At 36.3% G+C, this 19,075-nt stretch overlaps 2 protein-coding genes across 4 annotated transcripts; one reads left to right on the top strand and one right to left on the bottom strand.

Annotated features, from left to right (window-relative positions):
• Positions 1 to 1,455: 1,455 nt before the first annotated feature.
• On the top strand, positions 1,456 to 11,974 carry LOC144575174 (DNA (cytosine-5)-methyltransferase 1B-like). 3 transcript variants are annotated; one of them, XM_078325291.1, is made up of 14 exons: positions 1,456 to 1,751; positions 2,684 to 2,728; positions 2,837 to 2,938; positions 3,418 to 4,828; positions 5,134 to 6,655; positions 6,876 to 7,040; positions 7,198 to 7,396; positions 7,488 to 7,599; positions 7,988 to 8,135; positions 8,441 to 8,638; positions 9,023 to 9,301; positions 9,516 to 9,677; positions 10,139 to 10,357; positions 11,568 to 11,974. In XM_078325291.1, exons 2-14 carry the CDS (start codon positions 2,695 to 2,697, stop codon positions 11,694 to 11,696), a joined length of 4,680 nt encoding a protein of 1,559 aa, XP_078181417.1. In that variant the 5' UTR covers positions 1,456 to 1,751; positions 2,684 to 2,694; the 3' UTR covers positions 11,697 to 11,974. The 3 variants fall into 3 exon arrangements, with proteins under 3 accessions (XP_078181417.1, XP_078181418.1, XP_078181419.1); XM_078325292.1 differs by having other exon boundaries at positions 1,471 to 1,719; XM_078325293.1 differs by having other exon boundaries at positions 1,673 to 1,771.
• Positions 11,975 to 13,204: 1,230 nt separating this feature from the next.
• LOC144575080 (PRA1 family protein E-like) lies at positions 13,205 to 14,214 on the bottom strand. Its single transcript, XM_078325200.1, has 2 exons — positions 13,406 to 14,214; positions 13,205 to 13,346 (listed from the first exon to the last, which is right to left on the bottom strand). The coding sequence occupies exon 1, from the start codon at positions 14,159 to 14,161 to the stop codon at positions 13,583 to 13,585; it is 579 nt and encodes a 192-aa protein (XP_078181326.1). The 5' UTR covers positions 14,162 to 14,214; the 3' UTR covers positions 13,205 to 13,346; positions 13,406 to 13,582.
• Positions 14,215 to 19,075: the final 4,861 nt, after the last annotated feature.

The raw sequence follows: 19,075 nt of genomic DNA, 5'->3' as shown, positions 1-19,075 counted from the left end.
AAAAATATATTAAATAACATATTAATCATGTCACATCACAACACATCATAATTTTATTTTGTCGTCGTCTTTCCTATCGTTCATACTATCAGAACAAATAAAGTTCAATAAAAACGATCCGTTGTAGAAAGAGCTAATAAAGAAATAGAAATTTCACTTTCAGTTTCTTCTCTATTTTTGGTTAATTGGAACAACGACAAACCCCGGTACTAATGTCTCTAAATTACACCATAAGTTATAAAAAGAACAAAAATTCTAATTGCACAATAACTCGTTACACAAAGCACTCCATATAATTAATAATTACACTTTCAGTTGCTAGCACTAGTGTTATGTTGTCCGATAGGGGCCGGGCGAGTAGGGCAAACCCGAGCACGGGCACGGATATCACGGGTAGACAGGTATCTCGGGCCGAGTATCCCGGGTTTTTTTTTTCTTTCAAAAATCGTGCCCTGCCCGTTCTATACCCGTGCCCGTTGTACCCTTGAGGGGCAGGGCGGTCCGGTCCGTTCTTTTTTTCTGTTTTTTTTTCGGTCCGGTTCGGGCACGGGTGGGTCCAACTGGTCGGGTTCGATTTGACCGGTCCGGATGTGACTTGAACCGAGGGGAATTTGAAAATTTTTGAAATTCAAATTTTAAATGGGTATACGGGTACGGGCACGGACACGGGTACACAGGCACGAAGGACACGGGTATGGTTGAGTATGGGTATAATTCGGTCCGGATATGGTCGAATTTTTGCCCAAAAAACAGTGATTGGCCCATTTTTTGCCCTTACCTGTATACCCGTTTACCCGACCTATACCCGAGCTCAGACACGGATACCCCGGACATAGGGCACGGGCTGCCCTAGGCGGATTTTGTCAATCCACTAGCTAGCACCACTTCTAGTTAATTAAAATTGATTGACTAGCCCAACAACATGGTCAATTATGTTACGTCATATTTTCTTTAACTTTGTTGTTCTCTTTCCTATCGTTCATCCTATTAGAACAAAAATAAAGTTCAATTAAATAATAACTCGTTATACATAGAGCTGATAAAGAAATGGGGATTCCACTTTCAGTTTCTTCACTACCTCTGGTTCAATGAAAACAATTGACAAATCATGTAGATTTTCTAATGTCTCTAAATTACACAATAAGTCATAAAAAAACAAAATTTCAATTGCGCAATAACTCGTTACACAAGCTACACAAAGAACTCGACTTAATTAATAATTACACTTTCAGTTTTTAACACCGCTCCTAGTTAATTAAAATCCATTGGCCATCCCCACAACTTGCTCATTGTTTTGGGTAAAGAGCTTAACAGAATAGTTTTCACTTCATGCAGCGCACTTACTATGGAATTAAAACTGCAGTGCATATGGTTCGGCCGTTGGATAAAGCCAAACTTGCTCTGTTAAAACATTTACCCTTGTTTTTTTGGTATGCACCGGCTCTAATGTAAAGCTTTCCAGTTTCTCCGTCCTTTTAATAAACACCTCAAATGGAAAGTTAGATTTACGGGCCGTTTGAAAAGATTCGCTCAGCCTCAGTGCCATATTTTCTTTGATTCCTTTCCCACTTTCATTTCCAATTCCCCCGCATTTTTTTTGGTCTTTCCCGCCAAATGAGAAGGTTATAAGCGCCCCCTATATATACCCAGATGAGATGATCTCTCTCTCTCTATCTCCGCCGCTCTCTAGGGTGATTTCGCAATTCTCCGACGAGGCAGGTACTTCCGTCCGCTCTCTGCTCTCCGACTAGGTCAGTTGATTTTCTTTTTGGTGTAGATTTCTATGTTTTTTTTTTAAACAATTTCAAGAGGAACGAACTGGAGACTGCAATTTTGATAGCTCTCTTGGGGTTAACGAAATAAAAATAGTGTATTTGCTCTTTTTCTTTTGCATGATTCATTTTTTTTTTCTTGCACGGCAAAGTAGTACCAGATCCACATTGATTTAGTAGGTTTTCTGATAAAGAAACCTTAGATAATCTCGAGGTGATCAGTAATTGGATGGCGGTGGATTGATCTGTCAATGATTGATAAAATAAAAAAAATGTATCGTATCTAAAATGGTTTCTGCGTTCCTCAGAAATTATGTAATTGGATGGCCGTGGATTACTCAGTTAGACGTGTGGTTTGATCATTCAGTGATTGATAAAAGGCCAAGGATTATCAGATCTGAAACGATTCAATAGTTTATCCTACAACAAAGCATGCATGAATCTCGAGGTGATCAGTATTTAGATGCATGTGGTTTGATCTTTCAATAATTGATGAAATAAGCTAAGGTTGTTTTAGCCATCTAGTCCAAAGGATTGATGCTATTAATCAGTTTCTAGACTAGTTAGCAAAGCACCAATTTGGTTAATTAATTTTTTTTGGCTCTTACATTATCTCACGTGTTAACTTAATGTTTTCTTTTATGAAGTGCTAATAAGTGGTAACTGTCTTGACAGTGTTTGATAGAATGCCTGAGAGAAGTTTGGCATTTTATGCAAATACTGAAAAAAAAAAGATCAGCCATGAATTATTTCATTCACTGACTATTTTTAGGGGCTTGCGGACTTGGGTTGTATGGTTGATCTACAACATTCATCTGTTGCATGATGATTTCTTTTGTTGTCGGGTTTGCTTTATTTTTTCTTGCAAAATAAAGGCCTCTTACCAATGTTTATTATTTGAAAATATGCAGATTGATACAATATGGCAAGGAATTCTGGCTCTTCAGTCTCAACTAGTAATTTACTCTTTTCTCATAAATTAATGTTATAAATCATTATCAATTCTCTAGTATTAAAATCTTGGTATTTTTGTTGAACTGAGTGAAAAAATGTGCTTTCTGCAGTTACACGGAGTCACAATGGAAAGGCATCTAAAAATGGAGAAATTGCTGAAAATGGTAAAACCAAGCTGCCAGAAAATGAAGAACATATGAAAAACAAGACTGGTATGTATTTCTTTGTTACAGCAATCTGTGGATGCAAACTGTTTAACTGAATTTTTATAGGAAAAATTGCAGTTATGAGTACCATGCCCTTTGAACATTGGGTCATGTCTAGGAAAAGGGTACCAAATTTGAATACCAATTTATTTGCTACATGCTGATCCGAATCAATCAATCAAATAATTAATTAATTAATTAATCTGTTTGTTTGTTTATTTATATATTTATATATGCATATTTCTTTGGTTATTATATTGCCTAATTAAGGCTATTTAGAGCTTAGCTGGTGCTTGCAAACCATTTAAACTACATAATTCTTGAAAATCCAGTTCTGTTACAATTCCACACAATGTACCTGTCTAGTGATACCAGTAACAGCAGGGTAACCAAAGATATCATATTTCTTTGTACCTTCCCAAGTTTTCAATCTACTTGCTATTTCCATCTCTGTACCGATCTGAGGTGTCACATCTTCATCTCAGGTTTGAAGCGGGCCAGAGGAAAGGCATCCAAAGCTTCAGAAAAAACTACTGCAAATGGAGGCGAAGCTGTAAATTCACCATCTGAAAATGGTGAAGAGCTGCTTATTTCCAAACGACCACGAAGGGCTGCTGCATGCACCACTTTCAAGGAAAAATCACTAAAAATCTCTGAAAAGGACTGCCTTCTGATCCCCAAGGAAAAGAACCAGGTAGTAGATGAAGAAGTAGTGGCAGTTGAACTAACAAAACTCGGCCCGGAGGACTCCCGGCCATACCGAAAAATTATCGACTTTATACTGCACGACTCTGAGGGGAACCCCCAGCCGTTTGAGATGTCAGAAATAGGTGAACTTTTCATTACCGCTTTGGTGATGCCGATGGATGATAACCTAATGAAGGAGAAAGAAAGAGGCGTGAGGTGTGAAGGGTTTGGCCGAATTGAGTCGTGGGCCATTGCAGGGTACGATGAGGGGTTCCCTATCATTTGGGTCTCCACTGAGATTGCTGAGTATGAATGCCTAAAACCAGCTGGGACCTACAAAAAGCATTACGACATATTTTATGAAAAGGCCCGGATTTGCATTGAAGTTTACAGGAAGTTATCTAAAAGTGCAGGGGGGAATCCTGATCTGGGTCTTGAGGAGTTGCTTGCTGGGGTAGTTAGGTCAATTGACTCGACTAGTAAAGATTTTATTGTCTCTCTAGGTGAATTTATCTACAACCAATTAAATGGTCTTGAAGATGTGAGATATGTTGATTTACCAGCTCTGGTTTCCCTAAGAGATGAATGTACGAGTCGAAATGGGGTTGGCAGATACCCCCAAAGTGTCCCCAATGGGAGCATAAAAATTAATGAGGGGGTGAAAAGTGAGGTTAACGATGAAGATGAAGATGAAAAGTTAGCGAGGCTTTTGCAAGAGGAGGAAGAATGGAAGCTGATGAAGCAGCAAAAAAAGCGATGCAAAACTTCTTCCCCTAGGAATGTTTACATCAAAATCAGTGAAGATGAAATTGCGAACGATTACCCACTACCTGCATTTTACAAGCCCATCACTGATGAAATGGATGAGTATATCTTTGACAGTGATGATATCTTCTATGCTCAGGATCTTCCCAGGAGAGTGCTAAACAACTGGGCACTATACAACTCTGACTCGAGGTTAATTTCTCTGGAGCTCGTGCCTATGACACCTGGCACAGAAAATGATGTGATGGTATTTGGGTCAGGATTCATGAAGGAAGATGATGGAAGCGGGTTCTGTTTGGAGGCTGAAGTGGGCCAGGGTTCAGGGAGTGGGTCAGGTGGATCAGATTCTGACGGTGTTGCAATATACTTGAGTGTGATTAAAGAATGGATGATTGAGTTTGGCTCTTCTATGGTCTTTATCTCTGTGCGAACTGACGTAGCATGGTAAGAGAATATGAAACCTCTTTATGCATATGTATGGTATAATATCTACTGCTTTGGGGAATTAGAATTGCTAGGAAGTGTGGGCTTCTTTTGTTTAGCTAAACAGACTTTATTCTTCTAGTCCTATACTACTGGTTGTTAATTAAAACAATGCCACTTATGCCCTAATAATTGGCCTGATTGACACAGTATAAGAAAGGACAACAAAAACACAAGAAAACTGTAAGAAACTTATTACAAGTGTCAATGTCCGCTTTGTCTCTGCATGTAACATAACTGGAGTTTTCGCACTTTTCTAATTTCAGGTACCGACTTGGCAAACCAACCAAACAATATGCTCCCTGGTACGAGCCCATATTGAAAACAGCAAACCTTGCGATTGGTATCATAACCCTACTAAAAGAACAGAGTCGCGCCTCTAAGCTATCCTTCCCTGACATAATAAAAAAGGTCTCAGAATTCAATAAGGAGCATCCAGCTTACATCTCAACAAATCAAGCCATTGTCGAGCGATATATTGTGGTTCATGGACAGATTATACTTCAACAATTTGCTGAGTACCCAGATGACACAATTCGCAAGTGTGCTTTTGTTACTGGACTTGCTGAGAAAATGGAACAGAGAAGACATATTAAACTTCAGATGAAGAAAAAGTTGGCTTCAGTGCAAAAAGGGCAGAATTTGAACCCTAGTGCCAGCATGGGTCATGATATTGCTTCTAAAAGGAAAGTTATGCGGGCAACAACAACCCAGCTCGTTAACCGGATTTGGGCTGACTACTACTCCACTGATTTCCCAGAGGATAAGAAGGAATCAAAGGAGGCGATTGAAGAGGAAAATGAAAATGAAAATGAAAATGAAGAGGACAATGAAGAAGAGAACGAAGATGACAATGAAAATGAAAACAAGGACTTGATTCCTGCTGATGAGGAATTAGATTCTAAATCGGTACAATCGGTACAGTCAACTAAGTTGAAATCTGGTTCATTAGAAGATATTGAGTGGGTCAACCAGAAATCTGTTAAAACAGTATCTGGCAAAACATTATACCAAAAGGCAATAGTAAGACAAATGGAAGTGACAGTTGGAGGGGTGGTTATAGTTGAAGACGGGCCTATATGTTATATGGAATACATGTATGAGAAAGAAAGTGGTACCAAAATGGCACATGGAAGAGTGATGCAAAAAGGCATAGATACTGTACTCGGAAATACAGCAAATGAAAGAGAGGTTTTCTTAACCAATAAATGCCTTGATTTTGAACTGGGAGAAGTAAATGAAGTTGTATTTGTTAGTATTCGGTCTTTACCATGGGGCCATGTGCACAGAAAGGATAATATAGACTTTGACAAACTTGATAGAGCAAGGGCTGAGGAGAGAAAGAAAAAGGGCTTGCCAACTGAGTATTACTGCAAAAGTTTGTACTGTCCCAAAAAAGGCGGGTTCTTTTCTCTTCCATTGAATAAATTGGGTCTTGGTAATGGTGCCTGTAATTCTTGTGAGGATAGAGAAAGTGAGTATGAAAACAGTGAATTTAAGGTTATGCCGGAGAATGGGTTTTTGTTCAACAAGGTAGCGTATAAGGTGCATGATTTTGTGTATGTATTGCCTCAGTTTTTCGAGGAAGATGAAGGGGATCGAGGTACAGGTACATACAAGGGTGGGAGAAATGTGGGGTTGAGGCCTTATGTAGTATGCCATCTGCTAGAGGTGCTGGTACCAAGTGGTAATAAATCTACACCAACATCTACTAAGTTGAAAGCAAGACGGTTTTATAGGCCTGATGATATCTCTTCGGAGAAAGCATATTATTCAGATGTGAGAGAAGTGAGTCTCTCTCTCTCTCTCAGATTTATATTTATTATGAGTACCAATGTTATATCAGTTGGTAGAGTTTTTATTGTATGTTTTTTTTTAGTATGGTAATTCAACAGTACCCGAAGGGTTTAATTCTGCCAGTATGGTATCCAGACAATGATAAGATTATAATCAATTTGATATTAGTAAGATTGACTACTAATCAAACTTTGTTTATTTCTTGATTCAGGTATATTACAGTGAAGAAATTGTCACTGTACCAGTCGAGATGATAAATGGGAAATGTGAAGTCAGAAAGAAGAATGATCTTCCAAACTCTGATCTTCCTGTGATTACAGATCACATTTTCTTTTGTGAACATTTGTACGATCCCACCAATGGATCTCTCAAACAGGTACTACTATTTTTTCCTTTTTTTTTCAAAAAAGGTAAATTGTACCCAGGATATGGAAGCAGTACCCATATATTACCAATTTTCTTGGTTTTTGTGTTTCGACATTCTATGAGAGAATGTTTTCTAACTTGAATGAAAATTTAATTTGTGAAAACAGCTGCCTCCAAGTGTAAGATTAGGGTCCCTTGCAAAAAGGGCTGGCAACACAGTATCCAGAAAGAATAAGGGAAAGGCAATTTGTAATGGAGATGACAGCAATTCTTACGAACAGAGAGAAGAGGCACAAGAGAACCGTTTAGCCACACTGGATATTTTTGCTGGCTGTGGGGGTTTGTCTGAAGGATTGCAACAATCCGGTACTTGATCTTTCTTTCTTTTCTTTTCTAAGTACTCAATCCATGGTTGAATATACAATTTCCGTATTAATGGGGTTTAATTTCTGGTTAGGAGTGATGCTTACAAAATGGGCAATTGAATATGAACAGCCAGCTGGCGAAGCTTTTTGTGAGAACCATCCTGAAGGGCATATGTTTATAGATAATTGCAATGTGATCTTGAGGTTCAATCTCCTCTCTCTCTCTCTCTCTCTCTCACTCGCACACACACACTCACTCACACAAGAAAAATGCACTATTGAACCCAAGCAGTTGCAATTTAATTTGTACACTGCAAACCTCTAAATGACATAGAACCTGTAGAATATATAGTGGAGATGTACATTAATTAACTTTACTAGTGAAATTGTGTAAGTTCCTCTTTTCCTACTTTTTTACCAAATTTCTCGAGCCACTCCAACTGGTCTTTAGATAAATCGGGAAGAATTTGGGTATATTATTGCAAAAGTCTTCAGTGTTGAGATTTGACATTATAAAATCTCAAGTACCAATTAAGCATTTTGAATTCTTACCTTATACCAACTAACATTAAAAATTTCAATATTAATGGAGGGCTATTATGGAAAAATGTGGGGATGCTGATGAATGCATCTCAACTACTGAGGCTGATGAGCTTGCTGCCAAGTTTGATGAAGAGAAGATTAAGAACCTTCCCATACCAGGAGAAGTTGAATTCATCAATGGTGGTCCCCCATGCCAGGTATTAGCTTTTATTTTTTCTTTTGTTGGAAACACACTTCAGTACTGAGTATTCCACATGTTATGGCTTATTAAGTCTGGTTCAACAATTAACCCTCAATTATGCAAAAAAAGAAATGGTACAAAATAAGTGTGAGAAGGGAGTAAATGGGACCTGCGGAACCTGACAAGGATGGGTGTCGTAGCATTTGGTATATACTAGTAACAAACAAGCACTATTTCAAAGGATGCTATATCAATAGCTTTTTGACTCTTTTAATCAACATGCTTGCTCTAACTCATATGGTCCGTGGGTACATTATTCAGGGATTTTCAGGAATGAACAGATTTAACACAAGCACATGGAGCAAGGTGCAATGCGAGATGATATTGGCCTTTTTGTCTTTTGCCGATTACTTTCGACCAAAATATTTCCTCTTGGAGAACGTTAGAAATTTTGTTTCCTTCAACAAGGGGCAGACCTTTCGCCTAACTCTTGCCTCTCTCCTTGAGATGGGATATCAGGTACATCTTTTCATATCACATAGTTTCTTTCTAACATACAAATTTTGTACTGTATACAGGTGGCAAACTAGGTCTTGTATAATTGTGCCAGTTTTCTGGCTCAGGCTGTATGGAACTCGATTTATACCAGTAGTGGACATCTTTATCGGGTGCATGTATGTGGCTTGAATAATAGGTTTCTTCGGCATCACTTCAATTTGAAACAACTAATTTGCACGAGACACAAATCAGAAAAAGAAAAATGGAAAACCCATGGCGTGATAGAATCTTAATGTACTAACCATGATAAATAGAGATCCCAGAACACGTGCACATTCAGTCAACTATTGAAAAACCATCAGATAAAGTCTAATTCTATTACTAATTATCCATTCTCCCATTTAGGTGCGATTTGGGATACTGGAAGCAGGGGCCTTTGGGGTAGCTCAGTCAAGGAAGCGTGCCTTCATATGGGCAGCGGCTCCTGAGGAAATCCTACCTGAATGGCCTGAACCGATGCACGTTTTTGCGAGCCCTGAGTTGAAAATCTCCTTGCCTGATGGTAAGTATTATGCAGCTGTCCGCAGCACTGCTGGTGGGGCCCCTTTCCGGTCAATTACAGTAAGGGATACTATTGGAGACCTGCCCGAAGTTGAAAATGGAGCCAACAAAGTCACCATGGATGTAATTTTTTCTACCCTGTTCTAAATTTTGTTTTCCTTCTTTTGTCTGTGTGTGTGTGTGTATGTGTGCACATGTTTTGTTTTTGGCAAGACACCTAACATAATTGCCAGAACTAATAAAGCTCAACTTTTCCTGAGAATTAGAAATAAACAAAATGATATAACCTAAAAGAACTACTTCATCACAGTTTAATGCTGTTCCTTTTTTTATGTAGTATAAAAATGATCCCATTTCCTGGTTCCAAAAGAAAATAAGAGGGAACATGATAGCGTTAAATGACCATATTTCGAAGGAGATGAATGAACTAAATCTCATCCGGTGCAAACACATCCCCAAGCGTCCCGGTGCTGATTGGCATGATCTACCTGAAGAGAAGGTTCTCTCTCTCTCTCTCTACCTGATCTACTTTTCATTGTTTGGATCAACCCTCTCACTTTTGGTGTTAATTTTTATTCCCAATTGAAGGGAATTTGTTAATCTTGTTATTCAAAAAAGCTAGTACCAAAATTCAGCAATCCTGGTTTGGTACTGAGTTCTCTTAGGGTTTTAAGCATTCATGAAAATAATTTTCCACCTTGATTAGGTCTCCACCTGCCTTTTAATTTTTAGTGCATGTGAAAGAAAAAGAAATAGAAGGAAAGAAAGGAAAGGACAAAATCTTTGAGTCGGTTGTTACTTGTGCATTTGGAATCTGGTCTGGTATTTATTGTAGCAAAACATAGGAAGATTAATCCCCATGCTCTAAATGCTTACCCTGGTCAGCCCTTTCACTAGAAACACAGTACTAAAAATAAAAAAAGGTAGTAATAGTATCTCTTACATTTTGTGGGAATGCAGGTGAAGTTGTCAACAGGTCAGTTGGTTGACCTGATACCATGGTGCTTGCCGAACACTGCAAAGCGTCATAATCAATGGAAGGGTCTCTTCGGGCGGCTTGACTGGGAGGGTAACTTCCCGACCTCCATAACTGACCCCCAGCCCATGGGCAAGGTCGGGATGTGCTTCCATCCTGACCAAGACCGCATTCTCTCTGTCCGTGAATGTGCCCGCTCTCAGGTTACTTTGACCCCATTTTATGTTCTTCTTTCCTGACCATGACAGATGATATAACTTGTTACAAATCCACTTCTGGGCTTTGGGTTTAGAAATATTTAATAAATTAAGAGTGAGGCTATGGTAATATGCATATTACACAATGGTTCATGCTATGGACTCATATCTCCATTTTTAAAGTTTAAATAGTCAATCTGAGCCATTCAACATGATCTTCACATGAAAATGTATTTGTAGACCAAATTTTACATTTTTAAGAGTTTTTTTATTATTTGTTTAGATTGGTAGAAAATCACTTGATTTGAAAATTACGCACCATCCAAAAGCTGTGATTTTCTACCTATCCAAAAAGATGGTAAAAGGATTTTTAAAATGTAAAATTTGGTTTCCAAGTACATTTTCATTTGAATATCATGTTTAACGGTTCGGATCGACTGTTTAGACATTAAAAATGGAGATACGAGTCCATAGCACAGGTCGATCCTTAATATGCATATTACCGCCTCCATCATAATTTTTTTTTTCTTTTTGTGGGGTTCGGGGAGGGGGAATGTAGATATTGTTATCAAACCTTTAATAAATCACATTTTTCACAAAATAATTTGAAAACAAGAAAAGATTGCCTTTTCTGGAAAAACAATTTGTATTCTAGAAATATTTAGTTGACACTTTTTGAATAAAAAATATTGGTGCCTGGGAGTAGATTGGTAATGTAAAGTGGGTACCTTTTAAGTATTGGTTCCTTGGGCACAGTAATGATGACCACATGTCGCATTGTCATGGTTGTTTGTAACTCCATGTTTGCTTCTAGAAGGAGAATATTAGATAATATCATTAACTATAACAAAAAATTCAAGTAGGGAAGCTTGCAGTTTAGTTTACTCTGAAAAAATAAGGTCCACCTGAATATTCTATGATGACTGCATTCTTTACTGGTTAAATTTATGCTTTTATGTAAAAGGATAAGCATTGAAAAATTTGAAGGTCCCAGATTATGTTATTTATCTGCAACAACCAAAACATGCATCGACTAATTGATAAAAATAAAAATAAAAAATTGTTCAGCAATTATAAGAAATATCCAAAGTGCATTCAGCTTCATGGTAAATAGGAAAATTGTAATATCATCAATTACTTCCATATTGCTAATTTAATTCAATAACCACTATTGTGTGATATGATTCTCAAACTAGACTCTACAATGAAATTGCAGGGTTTCCCTGACAGCTACAAGTTTTCAGGCAATATTCAAAACAAGCACAGGCAGATTGGAAATGCTGTGCCACCGCCTCTTGCCTATGCTCTTGGCAGGAAGCTAAAGGAAGTTCGCCCTAAAAATTAGGAGTATCGCAAAAAGAAATGGCGGTTGTCAGAGTGCCGCATATGTAAAAACATTGCAAATTAGTTCCCGAGCTGTACTTCTTTTTATTATACTTGTTGCAGTGTCAAACATGTGTCAAACATCTTTTAACATCTCTGTGGCTGGTTCGTGGTATGATGATGCTGTATTAAGAAACATGGTTGCTTTTCTCATTTACTCAATCTATGCATTAAATCAATGAGCCTCGTGTTGTGTTCTATACACACTGCGTCTCTAGCATATAAAGAGGCATTTGTGCTTATGACATAATGTGTGAAGTTCCTGTGTACTACAACTATTAATCAGTCTACAAATGACTGTTGGAAAATTCTACTTGGAAGTTTTAACTTTGGCTAAGGAGCAAATCAGATAAATCCCGTGAAATGCCTTTGCACATCTACAACTGATAAGGTATTATATTTTTTTGGATAATACTTTCATACTAAACCTATTTATCATTAATTAATTTACTGCTTGTTCATTATGTAGTTATCTTGAGAGGCAGAGATAGAAACCCAACAACACTTTAAAGCAAATGCTAAAGCAAAAAACCCACACAAAGAATTTGGATCCGGACCATTTGATCTGCTCTGGCATGAATATTAAAGGGGTCCCGTGCAAGACCGTGCCTTGCACGGTTGCACCTTGGCCCGGATGGGTCTTCTGATTGGATGGTCCAGATCGAAACTCAAAATTTGGGTTACTTTAGGGGAACAAGAAACCTGCAATGTAAACAAAGGTAAACCAGTTGCAGACCAAACCTAAAACTCAGTTCTCGTCTTTTCATTTTCCCAGAACTGTACTCAACAACAGCCCTTCTGGCCTTCTATACATTTTCTTATTGCCGCATACATACTTCGGTTGGTAGCCACATTCAATCTTTATTTAATACCAATTTTGGTCCATCTAGTACACCCCCCCATCCAGCTAATTCCAAATTCCAATTTGTTTCTGTGTTCTTTTGTTGAGATTTGAAAGTCTTATGTAAATAAAGCGTAAAAAGAGTAGGATTAAGCTGATTGATAAATGAGGAACTAGGACGTCAATAATCTAGCAAAAACTAAGTTGTAGTTTTACCAATTCTAACAATCCTCAATCCTGTACTGAATAGTTCAGCGTACCTTTACCAATTCAAGCATCGATTCAATTGTAGTTCATTCCACAAGTAGTTCTAGTTGATTTCAAGAATAGTCTGGTGTATCTTAACAATGTTTACTATATGTAGTAATTCGTAAATACTTGTTTATTTCCTAATTCAAACCTTAACTTCGGCTTTGCTTTGCACTATTGGGAATGCATTCCTTTTTTGGGCAACTCTTAGAATAAGAGTTCTCATACCCAATAACTGCAAAACTTATTGGAAACTAACCTGATAAAGTTTCCAACAGAAAATAAAATAAAATGAATAATTTGAATCTTAGCTCTGATGATGATGTAGGAAAGCACATCAACAAATAGAAATAGAAAGTTATAACAAAACAAAAGCAAGCTTAAATACAAATACAAAATTCAATAGACTCTAATTGTCAAATTTCTCTGATTTCAACCACCACTGATTGGCAGTTTAGTACCCTTAACTCACAATACACCAAAAGATCACCACATGTTCCATCAATTGCAATGTAACAACACCTTAATTCACAAAAAATAAAATATCTCAATTTACTACCACTTTTTCTTACCCAAAAAACCCTGCAATGCTTTCTAGTTAACAAGAATCCATCTGTTTTCTTAACTACCATCAAAGCAGCATTTGAAATTTCCTAGTTATATCCGATTACCAAAATGCAAGATAAGCAAACAAACACCCAACATCCAAATCCCAATTTAACCCCTCAAAATTTGATAAAAATGTCTCAAATCGACACTCATGGAAAATCATGCCCGCTCACAACTGAGTACAACCCACCTTGTGCCGACTCCCTTTCGTCCAGGTACACATCATCATGAAATCTAAGCGAAGCATGTACACCAATAATCAGAGCACTGATCACAAGGCAAACCAGCACATTCAATCCAACACTCGTGAAAACAAGACCCAAAATAGTGATCAGAAATAAAAACCCTAGCACAATCCGATCATCAATTTCTCTCCCAAGGACCACAATGGGGTTCTCATTTCCAAAATAAAGGAAGAGCCAGAGAGTGAATATCAGTAGAAACACGATCATAGAAATTGGGTGGTAGATCAAACCTACAAACAGGATAATCAGGGTTATCAACGTGTAGTTGGATCGGAAGTGAGCTAGGTTGCGTCGGGCCCGAACCTTGGCATCGACATAGCTATACGGACGGGAGAAGGTGGTGAGATCTACCAGCTCGCGCCATGGCCGGAGAGTGGAAGCGAAGGCGCTGGTTTGTGCCCTTGCGCGGGAGAAGAAAGTACTGGAAGGGGCACTGGAGGTAGGGAGATCGTCGGAGGTGGGGATTGTCCCGTAGCGTGTCATCCGAGAGAGAGAAACCCTAACCCGAAAGGAAAAATGGATTAGACTATTAGAGAGAGAGAATCGGAGATGGATCTGTGCATTACAGGCGCGGGGGTTTGTGCAGCGTGAATTAATTCATATCCTCTGCATTAATGCACCATTTGATTTTGAATTCGATCCGTTCGTATACTGACACGAATCTTAAAGGTCCCCGTGCATTACAGGCATGGGACCGGATTGGCATGGATTCTGATCGGACGGTACGGAGATAAAATAAAACGCCCCGTTAATGCAGAGGATGCCGGGCCGGGGAGTGTGGGTAATTGAATCCCGGATGTATTGGTTCGATTAAGTTTTCATTTGTCGTGGCCTCGCGGGCACGCGAATGAGCACGTACTAAGGATAAAGGATTGCGGTTAATAATGGACTACAATTATTCGTCCATCTCCTATTAATGTGTGAATTTACCGAATTTTTTATTAATATATTTGATATATTGATGAGTGATGTCGTTAACTCTTTATAATTTTGACTTGATTTGTCAGTTTGATATCACAAGTTTAAAGATGATACTAATTAAGGACTTAACATTGATTCTTAATCATTTATTTATTTTCAAATATACACAATAAAATATGAAAATATGGTTAGATTGTCTCAGTGGTATCAATTTTTTTTTAGATCTTAATATTTTCATTTAAATAAATTTTAAAACAAGATTCTGAAATCATAGATATAACCATTTTTTTTTATTCCAAACAAGATGCTTTCGATGATTTTTGAATCATAAATATAACCATAATTCATGCTTCCGATGATTTTTGAATCATAAATATAACCACAATTCATGCTTTCGATGATTTTTGAATCATAAATATAACCACAATTCATGCTTTCGATGATTTTTGAATAATAAATGAAACCGTAATCCATTAAAAAATAAGCAAACGCACACAATAAATAGTAAATGCATTTTAAAGTTATAGTCGTTTAGCTCTATGGGTGCGTCATCGATGTTTTGACAATAATAAAATTATGGCCGTATAGAGAGCATGGGTACGTCATTGATGTTTTGGCAATGAAACATCGATGCACTTCTGCCGTCGTTAAACCAGGCATAAAACATCGGTGGGTTATCGATGTTTTTGCACAAAAGCATTGTTTTTTTTAAAAAAAGTTTAAACAACCATAACTTTGGCTAAGAAATTTGAATTTGCGTGTATGACCCCAATTCGGAAAGGGGGCACGAGACAGGTCGAAATTTTGCTCGCGGGAGCATCCCCGGGCATCCGACGGAAATAGAATTTCAAAAAAATATCGTTTAGTACCTCAAAAATTCAGTTTAAGTTTTCTATAGACAGTAGACATACAACGACCGGTATTAGTTTTTTCAAAAGCCTAAGAGATTATTCAAGAACTACCCATATAATTATTTTAAGAGGAGGGTTCAAATGCCTCCATTTTTTAAAACTTTAATAACTCAAGATTTAAAACTTAAAAGTCAAAATAAAACCGTTAGATGTGATCAAGCTTCTAAATAGCGTTTATAGCGGTGTAGCGGGGAGACAAAAAAAAAGCTTTAGCGAATAGCGGAGCTATAGCGAAAGCTATTATAAATAGCGTTTTTTTATTTCAAAAATTATATTTTATATTTCTACTAATAGTAAAAAGAGTGATGTTTCTATGGACATAAGGGCTTATTTGTAAAATGAATATATTTTTATTTTCAAAGTTCAAACAGCCGATCCGAACCGTTCATCTTGTTCTCCATATTAATATATCTTTCGAGACCAAATTTTACATTTTTCTGAATTTATTTACTATTTATTAAGATGGGTATAAAAAATATCAAATTCAGACCATTGAATTTTGTACCCATCTTAATAAATAGTAAAAAAAATCAGAAAAATGTAAAATTTGGTCTCCAAGCACATATTAATATGGAGAACAAGATGAACGGTTCGGATCGACTGTTTGAACTTTAAAAATAAAAATATGTTCATTTTACAAATAGGTCCTTATGTCCATAGAAGGCTTTGCCTAGTAAAAATGTCTCATCAAAAAAAAAATATCAAATTAATTAAGAAGTTCTAATATTATTCATATTAAACCAATACAAAGTTCAAATTGTCATTCAAAATATCCCTAATTCAAAAACTATCGATATATTTTATATTCAAAATATACCACTACCATATATTAATGCATGATACAAAATTTAATTGATATAGCGGTATAGCCCGCACATGTTCCATTGTATTGATATAGCTTAATAAAGTAAAAAAAAAACCAATCTAGATATTAAGGCCCATTAAAATTGCAAAATCATGTTTTCAGAAAAAAAAATTGCAAAATCATAACCCATGTAGCATAGCGGACCGCTATTGCCGCTATTGCCGCTACGCGCTACGCGCTATAGCGGACCGCTATTACCGCTATAGCGGTCGTAGCTTGATTAGCGCAGTTTTGGCCCGTAGCTTAGCTTTCTGGGTCCAAAACCGCTATAGCTAGCTATTTAGAAGCTTGGATGTGATCTATGTTATTTTCTCTATGTGCTCATAAAAAATTATCACATTTCAATTTTGTTTTTATGTGAATCAATAAGTTCAAAAATCAACGTCTAGAAATCATCCAAATTAGTGCATTTTTTACAAGCTCTTGATGACAATCAAAATAAAATTGAAATGTCATAATTTTTTACATGTGCATAGATAAAATGATGTAGATCATATCCAACGGTTTTATTTTAATTTTTAAGTTTTAAATTTTGAATTATTAAAGTTTTAAAACATGGAGGCATTTGAACCCTCCTCTTATTTTAAAATGCATTTACTATTTATTGTGTGCGTTTGATTATTCAAGTAAATGGTACATGTTGACAATAATCAAATAATTCAATTATTCTCTTTCTTACTCTCCAATTATTCTCTTTAAAAAAAAAGGTTGACATCATTGAGGCAATCTAATCATATTTCCTTGTGTATATTTAAATAAAATAAATTATTAAGAATCAATGTCAAGTCCTTAATTAGTGTTATATTTAGACTTGTAATATCAAACTGACAAATCAAGTCAAAGTTATAAAAAAGTTAACGACAACACTCATCAATATATAAAATGTCTTATTTTTTAACATATACCATAAACAAGAAAACTAAAACTCCACAAAATTATTTAAATAAAAATATTAAGATATCTATAAAAAAAATAAAAAATAAAAAGTTGATCGCTCCTGCGGGGAGCAGTCTAGTGGTCAGAGTGGGCCACACCCCACAGGAGCGGTTAGGGTATTTTTTTTTTTTTTAAATGAGGATATATTCATTAAAATCTTTTTTTTAGAATATTAATAAAAAATTCGGGTGAATTTATATCACCTAAGTTAACAGTCGATTTAGATCCGGACTGTTCGATCAAAAATCACACAGTACCTGTTCGGCAGACAGGCTTAAGCTTCTTTAAGAGTAAGGACTCTTAATCCAGCCGAACAAGAGTTCCTTAGATGAGATTAAAACACCTCCTTAGCAGAAATTCTTAAGGGATGGGCCTTCCTTAGCCAATTTGCCTCCTTTAAAGGTCCCTTAGATCATTTTCACGGTCTATAGTACCTTTGTAAAGTGTGCTCCTTAAGCACCTGTGAATTATTTATTATATTTTTATCTTTCTTCTTCCTCTTGGGTGCACACAATCCGATGTAGAAGGAAAAAAAGATCTCATTTTTGTAGCTCAAATCATCGTTGAACCTCCAATAAACTCGCAAAACTGAGGGCATAGAAATCTTGAGGATCAAATGCTCTTTTTATTGAGATCCCATTCATAGAGTATTTTATTTAATTTGTCTTCTTTTTTTCACCGTGCTTGCGTCTCTTCATTTTGCTTTTTTAATGGTGTGAACTTCAAACTTGAAGAAGAGATCTCTTGTGCTGCTTGTATCCGATTGAGGTTTTATGCTGACCTCCATCTTACAAAGGAGAGTATGAATTTCCCAACTATTTCTAGAAAACAACCTTTATTACTAACTTAATTAGTCTGCACAATCTTTTAAAAAATAAACACTTTTGATAGATAAACAAAGGAATAGATGGTGAAGAAATAGAACTATCTAATTTGAAGAATTTCTAACCTCGAAAAGAATATATATTTTTTTTTTTCTAAATGCCAGAGATGAATTTATTCTTTATTTTTTTAACAAATTGTTTTAATTAAATACAGCAGCTAGCATACGTTTTGCTATAACTAAATTGTTAATTACAATCAAAATCCAGTACATTGCAATTAACTATATAAATCTTTATTATATAACAACAAATAATGTAATGGACAATTTGGTCTTTTGTACACATATGATGCTAAAAAGTATTTTTTATTCATTTTAATCTTGTATTCTTAATCCATTGTCTCACCGAACACAAGCTCCTTAGTACAGATTCAGTAGAAATAATAGATTTAATTCATTGTTTGTCCATCCCCGTATTTTTATTAATATTCAATATTAAATTTAAAACTGCAAAACTGTCCATATTTTGTAATTATTTTTAAAAATGTCCAAACCAGTCATTTTTTGGCTAGTTGAGTTAAAAATTCAGACTGGCCATTTTTTGGTCGATCAGGAGGCATTTTATTTATTTTTAAATATTTGTTAGATTTACGGAATTCGTACCACTCCAGGTACCTGAGGTCAAGCGAAAAATCTGGACCATTTGTTTAGCTTGGCACAAATCTTAAAGCAAACCCCCTACAATCACAACAGGTCTGGATTGAATTTGATTTGAATATAATTAATCTGGGATATTCGTTTTGGATTGTAACAAATCTAGAAAGATCTGACTTAATGAGTCTGATCCAAATATATGGATTGAACTCAATGGTCTAAATCCATAGATTTTTTTTTTTATGGTGAAAAAATGAGAAATTTATGCCACATCTCATCTCATACCA

Source organism: Carex rostrata, chromosome 23 (assembly GCF_964058835.1).
Source record: "Carex rostrata chromosome 23, lpCarRost1.2, whole genome shotgun sequence".
Taxonomy (NCBI): domain Eukaryota; kingdom Viridiplantae; phylum Streptophyta; class Magnoliopsida; order Poales; family Cyperaceae; genus Carex; species Carex rostrata.
The sequence above is the reverse complement of the archived record's forward strand: the minus strand, read 5'-3'. Positions and strand labels throughout refer to the sequence as shown.

Coding starts and splice junctions, on each gene's coding strand:
- LOC144575174 (XM_078325291.1), top strand. CDS start 2,695: ATGGCAAGGAATTCTGGCTCTTCAGTCTCAACTA. Junction 4,829..5,133: donor GTGCGAACTGACGTAGCATG/GTAAGAGAATAT, acceptor TTCTAATTTCAG/GTACCGACTTGGCAAACCAA. Junction 9,302..9,515: donor CCAACAAAGTCACCATGGAT/GTAATTTTTTCT, acceptor TTTTTTATGTAG/TATAAAAATGATCCCATTTC.
- LOC144575080 (XM_078325200.1), bottom strand. CDS start 14,161: ATGACACGCTACGGGACAATCCCCACCTCCGACGATCTCCCTACCTCC.